Below are 12,563 nucleotides of genomic sequence, written 5' to 3'. Positions count from 1 at the left end.
TATCTATCTACAGACAGTGGTGACTGTGGTTCTCGTGCTTTTAGATCTATCAGTAGCTTTCAACACTGTTCACCACTGTACTCTGATATCTAGATTAGAGTCTTATGTGGGGCTAAAAGGAATCGTCCTTAAGTGGTTCCAGTCTTATCTCTCCTCTTTTAGTCAAGTTAGGCAATTGTTCCTCATCTATTGCTCATCTAAACTGTGGTCTACCTCAAGGTTCTATCTTGGCGCCTTCTCTTTTTTCCCTGTACATACTAACTTTGGCCTCCATCCTAAGAAGACACGGAGTATCTTTTCATTTTTATGCAGATGATACCCAAATTTACTTACCAATTAAGAGAAATGTTCCTTCTGAACTTAAAAATTATAATGAATATGTAACGGTGCATATATTTATCAGAATGCTGCTCTCTAGAGTTCATTTTTCTAGCTGACTAATGAGTTTATGGTCACTGAATATGGTTTTTCTGAGGTAAATGTGACATTACGTAACATTGTTACAAGCTGTTTTATTGATGTCTTTCCAAGGTTGAAACACTGATTGAGCTGTTACACAAGACATGATACGGATTTCGGTAAGTTGTACTGTATCTTTTAACATACCTTCATATGTTCATTCATGTTTATTTTGCGCTGTAACTGGTATTAAAGCGGAGGAGAGGATGTTCACATGCACTCCGTGCTGCCGCTTCTCTTTAACTGAGGTGTTAAAACTGTATTTATTTTTTGAATCTCATAATAAGATGCCATTTGAAATCTGAGACTTTGCTTCATATCAAAAGTAACAAAGCAAAAAGATTATTGTGATTTATTGGATGGGAGGCACGCTACATGTTCTGTTCATTCATCAACTGAAAACAGATTAATCGATTCTTGGGATTTAAGAATCAATATCGGTTCGTAAAAATGAGAATCGATTAAAATCGAGAAATTGATATTTTTTTACCCGGCCCTAATTATGAGCATTTTAAAATGTAATATAAACAATTTACAACTACATTTTTGGAATCTGGTTACATAATCTAGATTACATGTAATCATTTACTACCCAGCACTGTGTGTGTGTGTTTATATATATATATATATAAACACACACACACACAGAATGTGTAACAAGAGTGGAATATGTTTATTCTTTAGTCTTATAAGAGTCTTATAACTTATTCTTTAGTCTTATAACAATGTGCATAACTAACTTTCACTTGAACATTTTGTATTTTGTTATTTTTGTTGTAAAACAATATATTACTTTTTTCAATAATAAAGAAAATATATTTTATTGTAATTTTCTAATCATAGAAGCAACAAAAAACTTTTTTATTTATTTTTTTTCAACAGGATAACTTATTCTTTATTGAATTTTTCCTTCATGGATTCCATAGAACAATACAACATAATTTCTGGATAATTTTGGTGATTGAGTTTTCAGCATGGTCATAACCATTTTCATCAATATCTTCATAAACGCTAAGAATATATCATACACATTAAATACAGCACAACCCAAAGGCATCGAGAGTTTCACAAGACATATCAAACACCACTAACAACGGAGAAGTTGAGTAGCATATTCATTTGGAGGAGGAGAAGAGTGGGCCAGAGCAGAGAATGGAAGAGAAAGAGAGATAAAGAGATAGAGAGAATGAGGGAGGGAGAGACACGCTAATACATTTAGCAGGCCGACGGCCTTCTACCCAAAAGCAAAACCTGGTTTTCCTCAAATTCGCAGGCAAATGAACGAGTTTAAAAAAATATTAGATAGTTATAAGTCTGGGTAAGCTTGCATTATGAGCATCTGATCATGCAATAATATAAAGAATCTCATCATAACAACGTCTGCTGCATCAGCCCTAAAGAAAATGATTATCAACTCAGGGGAAAAACGAATCTGGTGCATTTACTAGATTAACTCAGCATCATCACATGATATATACTGTTTGAATACTATACAGAACAATAACTTTAAGACTTTATTGCACCAGTTCAACGTGGTTCAAATGATAAATGTGAATTTCTCAACTAATTTAAATGTCCCCTTTGATTCCAGCCAGGAGGTCTAGCTATCACGTACATTTTTGATCATCTGCAGTTTCAGTGATTGATTGATCACAGAAAATAAATAATCTAAACTGGCATTCAGGTAATGTTCTGATGCAAATCATACAAATTTCACACTACAGCAGTTCATGGTATCAGTTAAACAATGTGCAGGTACTTTATATATATTTTTATATGTACATCTGAAAATATACCTCAATATCACAGGCTTAAATCCTGTAATATTGTATATGTTTTTGAGAGAGGGAAAAGGGAAAATATTGATGAAATTGAAACTGGCATGTATATCTACATTACTGACATCTCAACACACAAGATTGATTCTCTCTGTCCGGTGCTCACACAACACAAACAAAACCCCAATCCATATATATTTATATATCTAGTTTTAGCATCCTCTAACTTAAACAGCACTACATCAACACAGCACTCAGAGGCATTGTGTCATGAACAACCATGCTAATTCTGAACTGAGAATGCATGTGCTTTTCATGATACAACGATTTGAGAGAGAGAGAGAATTTAACAAAGTCAACATTTTCAGTCAGGAAATGAGAAATGCGTTAGGATACCCTTGACCGTTTTGCTTGCTGGTTGAGATAATGTGGTCCCTCCATGAGTTTGGTAATGATTCTGCCCACATTGGCCCTGGACGCCCCCCACCACCTCAGTCACATTAGTGCTCCATCCCACCCATGAAGAAATAAAAAACAACAAAATACCAAACAAAACTAAAGAGGTCAACATACAAATGGAACAAACTGTACCAAACCACAACCCATCAGAGGTAATAAAAAATTAACAAGGAACAACATCTGTAGGGCTTTGTGATTTTTTTTCACATTATTATTGTTATTATTATATTCATTTAGGGTCTCTAAATTGCACTAGACTAAAGTGTTATAATCCCATACATATCTTTAGGAAATATTTATATTTTATATATATATATATATATATATATATATAGTTTATAATGATATCTTTACAGCACAGACAAATACATTCTCTCAAGTTTAGCATCACTATTGTCAACATCATCAATTCAAAATTCATATAGCATTAAGATTCATATACTTTTTCATATTTTGGTACAGTATTCAAGTGTCTTGAAATTTGATCGAACTTTTTTAGTTGTATACATGACAATAATAAACAGCACATTAAAACCCATCTGCTCTATCCCGCTCCCCTCTGTATGTGATTTTAGATTAGCCCCGTCCCCTCCCATCCCTCCCGCCGTCTTTTTGTTTCACAGACGTAAGCACAAACACACGAACAGGAAGTGTGAAGAAGTGTGGGGTTGTGGGTAGGGTTCAGGCACCACACTGCTATAGTCACACGATCAACTTCTTTCTGCGGAAAGACAGAGAATACGCTGATATGAAAATTCTGTCCGATAATAACCAGTAAATGGCTGATACTCAAATTTCATAAGATTCTGTCTGAATAAAATAAAATACAAAAAAATGAAATCAAATGTTTAAAATGCTACAAGAAGTGCTTGAAGTGGAAAAAGTGCCGGTACTCCCAGAGGAGAGTGAAAAATCCCCTCAGTTGAAGTGTGGCAGGATGTGAGAAGTACACAAAAAAGTAAGGCTACACTACAGATTAAAATATAGTAGTGCAGGTACTGCATAATTCGAGCACTGGCTACAAGTGAATTTAGGCATTATAACAATATAATGTACAGTATAAAAAAAAGTGAACAGATCTCCAAAAACGTACCTTCCACTCACCAGCCATCTCCCGCTTCCTCAGATATTTCTTTGATCACATCTGGTTGGAAAAAGAGGTGGGTGCCCCCTGTTGTTCATAGCCACCCTGACCGTAGTCTCCACCCTGATTGTAGCCTTGCTGGCTGTAGTCGGGCTGGTAGCCTCCCTGGGAAGCGGCGTACGGGTCTGGCTGCCCATAACCTCCCTGCCCATAGGAATCAGGGGCAGGCTGCTTCTCTTGGGCGGGCTGTTGGCGCATAAATGGTGCGATGATCCCGGTCTCCTTGAATACAAACCACAGGTTACCTGTCCACAAGATCAGGTTGAGGAAGCCAAAGACCTGGAGAGAAAAAGAAAGTTAACAATGCACTTTCAAATTTTGTTTGATTCACAAGAAAGATGTTAAAGGACATTCACCCAAAAATGAAAATTCTCTAATCATTTACTCACCCTCATGCCATCCCCAATGTATATAACTTTCCTTGTTCAAATTAACACAAATAAAGATTTTTAGGAAAGTAATGAATCTCTTTGAGTCCATATAATGCAATTGGTTCTGCTCGGTTGATGCTTGAAAAACCACATCTAGCAATCGTGATGGTAATTCGTATGACCCCAGTGGATGAATCAATGTCTTCTGAAGTGAAACGCTAGGTATAAGAAAAATACTAATATTTGTAACTTTTTTTAATGATAAATCATTGCTTCCGGGTAACTGTCCTAGGTGCGTTCACAAGTTCAGCTTGACTCGTTATTAAGTTCACGTTCATGTTACTTCTTGTGCAAACTTCACAATGCGCTTACTTCAAGCAATGATTTATTGTTAAAAAAGTTAAAAATATTAGTATTTTTCTTACACACACCTATCATTTTGCTTCATAAAACATTGATTCATCCACTGTGGTATGGATTACCATCACAATCGCTGTGTGTGGTTTTTCAAGCATCAACTGAGTGGTAGTGGTAGCGGTAGCGATTCAATGGCATTATATGGAGATTATTCTCCTAAAAATTTTTGTTTGTTTGTCTGAAGAAAGAAAGTCATACACATTAAGGATGGCATGAGGGTGAGTAAATGATGAGAGAATTTAAATTTGTGCATCAAAATGTTTTTTTTTCTTTTCTTTTTTTTTAATCAGTAAGGGAATTTCTCAGAGAGCTGAGTAAAATTGACTCACCACAGAAGTGTTAAGACCGGACATGACGGGGTCGTGAACTTCACGGCAGCGGTTGCCTTCCCGTTCACAGGCGGGGATCAGTTCCAGAACCTTCTCTGGGTCTGTGGCTGTCTTGACATCCGACAAACCCTTCGCCCACGCTGCCGAGCTCACCAGCCACATGAAGGTGAATACACACGTCACGCCAAAATCCTGAAATCATTTTATTTATATAGAATTATACATAAATACAGGCTTGGGTTGTATGAAACACTGAGCTGCTACATTAACTGAATAGTTCACCCAACATTCGAAATTCTGCCATTATGCGATACTACTAATATCACACGGAAACCGTTTCACTCCACTTCTTCCTGTCGGATCTATACTGCCAGCATTTCTCACAGCGAGCGTCAATGGTGGAGGAGCAAACTTATTATAATTTTACAAATACTACTGTTATTGTGTCATGGAATGTAGTTTTAAGAGTTTTTTAGATGAGAATATAATTGTTTAGACCTCAAATATGCAATTTATATATAAACATAGTGTCTGTTTGAAAATTTGTTTAGACATTTTCAGAAATGTGAGCTCCAGGCCGTCAGCAGCAGTTCAGCGCTCACGTACCAGCCAAGAACAGCTTTATCTCGGCCAGCCCTTCTGGAATTTTCCGCTAGCTCTTTTGTAGATACTAGTGGTTAAATATGAGATATAATTCATTTTGGGTATACAGTATACAAAAATAAACTTTCTAGCATATAGGTCTGGAATGACATGATTAAATAATGACAGATTTATAATATTTGGGTGAACTAAGCTTTTAACAAACTGCTGCCTTAGCACATATATAACATGGAAGAAATCTCACAATCAGCGGTCCTTTATTGTTCTCACGGTACTTCTCAAAGGCAAAGAGATAGACGCTGAGAGCTGCCATGGAATACAGGAATGCAAAAACGGCTATGGTGACGAAGAACTCTGCTGAGGATGAGTAATCCCCAACCAGGAAGAAACGCTCACTCTCGCCATTCTTGCAGGTGGGGGCATCGAAATACACTTGATGGAGCCTAGGAGAGATGCAGGGGAACAGGATTACTGAGAAAGTATTTACTTATTTACAACAAAGGCATTTAACCTAATCTAGAGTGACTATACCACACCATGAGGAAAAGGCAAATTACATATTTTCAGTGTGTATTTAGGATCGCAAACAGCACTTGAAAAAACACTTGAAAAAGCAGTGTGAACAGAAACACTAGGATAATCGGGTTCAGAGAAAAATACTGTAAAAATGAAAAGAAAATTATAATAATAATAAAAAGAAGAGGGAAGGAACAAACAAATACATTTATAAAATAAATTTCAGAATTTTAAATTATCTTTATAATATTAACAATATATAACATGATAATACATAGGATTATACATTATATAATAGTACTATATAATGTTACTAATTGTTCCACACAATATAAATGGTTCTTAGATATATTGTTGCATTTAAATTTTAAGATTAAGATTTTAAGAATTTTTGCAGAGGGATCAACATATTAGGGGGTCTTTGAAAACCCTGTCAAATAAAACACCAAAGGCCTTTTACTGCATTATAAGCTGTTTCTGAAAAAGTAAACGCATATTGATGAATAAGTACAACTTCAAATAAACAACTACTGTATGGCCACACAGGTGTTAAATTCAGTCAGGGGTACCTGAATGGATACTCAAAATCCACATCTATTTTTAGGTCACTGTCTGTTCTGTTCTTGCACTCCACGCTCATCCTAAAGGAGCCTGAGTAACTCCCACAGGTGGAGAATGCAAAGATGGCAAACACCTGGAAAAGACAGGGAGGTTTACATTTTTGCATTTAGCACATGCTTTTATCCAAAGTGACTGATTAAATACTTATATACATGGGTCAATGACATGACGGGTCATTTTTTGTCCAAAGGGCTTAATAATAATAAAAAACAAAGATATGACATCCAAAGTATGTAAGGTAGTACATCTAGATCTCTTTTATTGAATCCAAAAGGTTTTAATTATATTTTGCTACATATAAAGGTATTTTAAAGATTTTTAATTGTCAAAAGGTCATTCGGTTTAACCGTCCAAAGGCCAATACAGCCATTTCATTTGTGATTAAAATATCTTAAAATGTAATAAATGTATATATTTTTTATTCTGGCATGATTTTATAACATTATATATCAACATAGTGCAAAATGATATTAAAATTATGCGTAGAAGTCGTTGCTTTGTTATGAGAAAGAATGTCCGGAAAAATGAATTTCATTGATGTCATTCGGAGTAACCAATATAATTTGGATCAAGCCATGCGCTCGTTATCATGTGACAGGTTGTGACATCATTCAGACACCTGCAAAGGACCACATGATTGTGAAGCAAAGTAACTAACTCTCTTTTAACTATTTGAAAAAAATCATGTTTTCACTTGCTCATACACATGTCCCAAAACATCAGGTCATTCGGGCAAACGCTATAAAACATGGAAAATGTTGTAATATTTTTAAAACTTGTACTAAATATAAAATGTTTGATTATCCTTTTGCTAGCTAGCTAGGAAGCTAACTAGCTAGCTAGGTACATATCAGCCTGTTAGCATTGTTTGAAAATATCATCATTCCGTATAACCAAAAATGTTTGTAAAAAATGACAAAAGCAGAGTCAATTGATTATGAAAACCACATAATCTCATTGTTAACACTTAATAAAACTTCAAAATTAATTATATCTCCATTATGTTTTTTTACACTTTTAAAAACCTTATTCGTCAATGACCCACATAGAAATATATACAAAATATATACAAAAATATACATTTCAGAGGAGATTCTGTTAGTTTATTTATTTATTCAGGTATTGCAGTATACATTTTATTAGTGCATATATATTTACCTTGGCTTTGCTAATGCCATGCTCTACTGTTTGAGCTACAGGAAGTTTAATTAAATGATTCAAATCACATATTTAAGTATGACTGGAATGTTGTATTGACCAATACGGTCAAGGTTTGGAACTGAAAAAAGAGAATGATTTCTATTTTGATCTAAAGACTCACATCCACAGGGATAACATTTTTGAAGACTGGTGCAAATGTGGTAATGCCATATTTTACATATTAAAACTGTTTACTGTAGGTGTGTACGAATGCAATTAAAATACTGACTAAATAAACCAAACAAAAGCATCTTTCACCATGCACTCTCAGAAAAAAAAGGTACAAAAGCTGTCACTGGGGCAGTACGCTTTCAAAAGGTGCATCTTGGTACCTAAAGAGGGCATAATTACCTCAAGGATAATTTCTTTTCTACCAAAAGTATACATATTAGTACCTAAATGGTAAATTTTAGAGCCTTTTTAAAGGGTACCATCCCACTGACTGCTTTTGTAGCTTTTTTTTTTCTGAGAGTGTGTGACACCAGCATGCTGACATGGACATAAGCACATTATTTTTCCTTTCAGGATTTGAATCTGGGAGATTGAGTCATAGAGATTACTTATAGACTTTGGCTGGTGGAGGGACTGAATGGAGAATGAAGCTATTAAATTTCACTGAGATGCCATCTGTCATATCGTTGTGCTGGGCTGTGTTATGAACCTAGGCAACACCACAGGAGATGAAAACAACAGACACACATCAAGCCACAATAAACCTTGCTAAACAAAGGCAAAGCAAACAAGTCAAATAAGGCCAAGAGAAACAGGTAAAAAAAAAGTCTTAACAAAGTAACAAATCACACAACCACCAGACCAGACAAGGTCTAAGCAAGAGAAACTATTGAATAATTATAAAAAAAAAAAAGAGTCAGTCAGGTCACACAGACCAGGCAAGACAGACCAAACAAATCAAATCAAACAATCAGTTCAGCTCACATTACCAAGCCTAGAAATGACTGATCCCAGACAGAAACCAAGTGAAGATTCAAGCAAGATTCAGTGAATCAAGTAAACTGAGTTTCATGATTCAGTGAATCGATTAAACTCAGCAAATGTATCAAAAATGAGTTTATTAAATAAGTTATATACAAATGGTGATTTGGTGGAATCATTTGTCTCCAAATAGTTCTGTAATACATAAATAAAGAATGAAAGAAATTACCTTGAATTATTAAAATTACGTTTTGTTTTCTAATGTGAGACACAGCTATATTTCATTTAATATTTCCTACTTGAACAAAAATATTATTTAATATATAACATATTTTACAAATATTTTTAAACACACTGTAGTGCCCTGGACAGTAAGCCTACAGACAGGATACAAATGGTCTTGTTCAACATTTTACTAGTAGCCTATTTGATGATGCCATTTTCCACCCTGCACAAAGTGAAGGAGCACTGTGTGACAGCTAGATGGCATCAATACCCAGCAATTGTGAATGTTCTCCCAAGTCAAGGTGCGTTTAGTGTGTTTATGGTGCATTTACATTGGCACTGAGTGGGTGTTTTCATTCATTCCTATGGAAGACAAACAACATGCTCGGGTGGTGGCTTCTGGGATTGACAGCAGACTGTAGAAAGCATTTAGAGTGTTCGAGAGCATTCAAAATTTGAGAAAAACTCAAGTTTGTGCAAATGAGCGGAAAACGTGAGATGCAGGTATGGCGTCTATGTTTAAAAATATGTAGACTGTGTTGGAGTTTCAGTGTCCATATATCATATTCTATATAGGCCTATACTGGTTGTTTTGGAGTTGTTACATGCTAAATATTGCCAGTTAGGTGCTTTCATTGTGGCTGGATTTACAAAAGTTTATTAAATTGACACCATATCTTTACTGTGGGCATTCTGAAACAAAGCTTGCACTTTTTTTTTAATTTGTGTGTAGGGCTATACAGTATATGATGATTACATTCACCATGTACTGAAAAAAAAGTAGATTTATCACTGGCCTTGCCCGAAAGATGCAGTGTATACAACAGCTATATAGTAATATAATATACTACTTTTCAAATGTCCCCTTTATTTTTTCCAATGCTTCAAAAGTGGGGGCTAAAAATTCAGAGGTAGAGCTGGAAGGCCAACAAGAATAGGGAAACTGGTGCTATTTAACATAAAATAAATTGAGTTAGTAAGTGAATTTGTATGCTTTAAAATTACGTTTCATATCATTTGTACATAAATGTTATTTATTACTGCTGCCAGGTTATTTAAAAGTAGTTCTACCTACATTTCATACAATTATATTAAATAAACAGAATCTCCTCTGAAATGTATATATTTGTATACAAGTGTTTAATCAGAAATGATAAGCTTATGGCAAAATGGTAGTAGTAGTTACAGCTGTTAAGAATCCAGCTCCCAATCCAAGCTGGAGAAAATATGACCATACAGAAAACAGCTTCAGACCCAAAAATATTTTAAAATATTCCAGCTGCATCAGACTGTGAAGTGTATTGTGACCTCTATTGGTGGTGAATGCGTCAGTATACAGCATATGCATGTTTGATATACAAGTGTATTTATGTTATAGACACAATGAGGCAGCATATGAAAAGTGACAGTAGCCTATCATTTCACCATGATATGTGGTGTCAATTTTTATCTAACATCTTTGCTGAAACCTCTGGTTCCAGTTTTAAGTAAGTAAATTAATGGCTGAAATTAACTAAAACTAGGATATATATATATATATATATATATATATATATATATACATAATGTGAACTTACCCATTCTAAGGCTTTGATGAAGCCCAATGGGACTTTCAGCACCCTGAACTGCCCATTGGCAACCAACTGTTAAAAGAACAACATTTGAAAACGTTAGATGACAAGAACGCAGACAGACAGACAGACAAACAGACAGACAGACAGACAGACAGACAGATAGATAGATAGATAGATAGATAGATGAAACTGTGTTATGTATGATGTTTTACTCTTCACCACGATGACTCATTACTCAAACAGGCCTTCGCTCATATAAGAGCCCATTTATTTGGAAGCTTTGTGAAACCTACGCATAGCATCTGCTGCTACTAAAGCATCGCCAAGAAAAAACAAAAGCCTATATCAAAGCAGTGACACGATGAAAAAAACACCAACAACATATTGTTTCAGTCCACAAATTCTTTATATTTTATATCCAGGTATGATATGACTGAATCTCGAGGGAAAAGAAGGGAACGGTGTGTCGCCAGGACCTTGAACCACGGCCAAAATGCCTGCGCGCGCGTCACCGCAATCTCCAAGCCAAAGAGCCGCTAAACAGCAAGCGATAGACATTTTTCTAAAACCTCTAAAATTATTATATAATAACAATAATTAATAACTGATGACGCTCGTCTCTAGCAATGTGGAAAAATGCAAGGTCCTTCATTGAGGGCAAGTAAATTAAATGCTGCGCTTAGATGTGCCCGCTCTTTCTACTTTACGCACGACAACATTATTATGATATTTGGATATATTTGCTCGTCAGACCTGCAGTATGTGGTATTGATTTTATTTGGACATAGTGACGTAGGAAGGTGCGGTTTCACACGACACCATTGTTTGCCCGTGAGGATGGTCCTGCTTTAAACACCATACGAAAAAAAAAAAATCAATACATCGATTTAGGACTCCTCTTTACGCAATTTAATTATTCATTGCAATATATAATATTGGCTTACACATGAATACAGCTCGCATCACCTTGCAAAAAATGTGATCCGATGATGTTCTATAGCCTAAATAAACATCAATAACCAATAAATGACTGTGTATCATATTCAGTAGGCACAGATTTCTCGATCCTTGCATATACTGCCTAATATTAATAAAAAAAATAAAAATAATAAAAAGACAAAAGGGCCAGAGCTCGGAGCTGAAAGTCACACAGTCACAATGTTGGGATGGAAGTCAGCTGCCATTTTAAAGAGCATCTCTGCGTGCGCATCTGCATGTTATAAAGGCCCTCGTGCAGTCGCTTTGGATTGATGTTAACGTTACGCTTTCGCACAAAACAAAATGTAAGTGAGCAAAATATATCATATTACCAATACATATTTATTTAATAACTGTGCAATTGCATGTATCCTTTACGAATACGTCTATACGTCTAGTAAATCTAGCGCTTCATCAGATCTGCTTCAAATATCAAACAGAAATCATAACGTCAATCATGTATTAAAAACGAAAATATAGTAAGTCACGAAAGAAAGCCCCTTGTAATACTGTAGCAGTGAACAGACGGACAGCACCAGCAGGGCACCTTTCCCTATTAAAAAAAAAAAAAAATGCCACCATAATTTCTAAACGCATCTTCATCGTCTGCAATCAACCCTAACTGAAAGACAAACGAAAATGATACATGATAAACACAGCAATAATACACCAAAATCATTTTTGCACACAAAATGCCCTACCTGATTTACAACTTCCATGTTAGTCGCCTGCTCGTAGATGGGAGAAATAGCTATAATCGGGAGGCGAGTGATGGAAGCGGAACAGCGCGCGGAGGGGGAGGGAAGATCAACGGAACAGCTTCAGCTGCGTCACGCGCTTCGAGAAGGCGTCTTTGGTGCGCAAAAAGCGGAATGAATTGACCGACGCTGATCGCAGTAGAGCAATGACATCATTAACCTGTCGCAATTTACGTGATTCTTATAGCTCTATCTTAA

General features: G+C 35.7%; 1 protein-coding gene across 2 annotated transcripts; it reads right to left on the bottom strand.

Moving 5' to 3' along the window:
* Positions 1 to 1,557: 1,557 nt before the first annotated feature.
* Positions 1,558 to 12,447, bottom strand: sypa (synaptophysin a). Of its 2 annotated transcripts, XM_051903831.1 has the most exons (7): positions 12,309 to 12,447; positions 10,633 to 10,698; positions 6,646 to 6,770; positions 5,805 to 6,003; positions 4,958 to 5,149; positions 3,801 to 4,119; positions 1,558 to 3,417 (listed from the first exon to the last, which is right to left on the bottom strand). In XM_051903831.1, exons 1-6 carry the CDS (start codon positions 12,324 to 12,326, stop codon positions 3,835 to 3,837), a joined length of 885 nt encoding a protein of 294 aa, XP_051759791.1. In that variant the 5' UTR covers positions 12,327 to 12,447; the 3' UTR covers positions 1,558 to 3,417; positions 3,801 to 3,834. The 2 variants fall into 2 exon arrangements, with proteins under 2 accessions (XP_051759791.1, XP_051759790.1); XM_051903830.1 differs by lacking the exon at positions 1,558 to 3,417 and having other exon boundaries at positions 3,790 to 4,119; positions 12,309 to 12,446.
* Positions 12,448 to 12,563: the final 116 nt, after the last annotated feature.

This window comes from Ctenopharyngodon idella, chromosome 8 (genome assembly GCF_019924925.1).
Source record: "Ctenopharyngodon idella isolate HZGC_01 chromosome 8, HZGC01, whole genome shotgun sequence".
NCBI lineage: Eukaryota > Metazoa > Chordata > Actinopteri > Cypriniformes > Xenocyprididae > Ctenopharyngodon > Ctenopharyngodon idella.
This window is presented reverse-complemented; position numbering and strand designations above follow the sequence as displayed.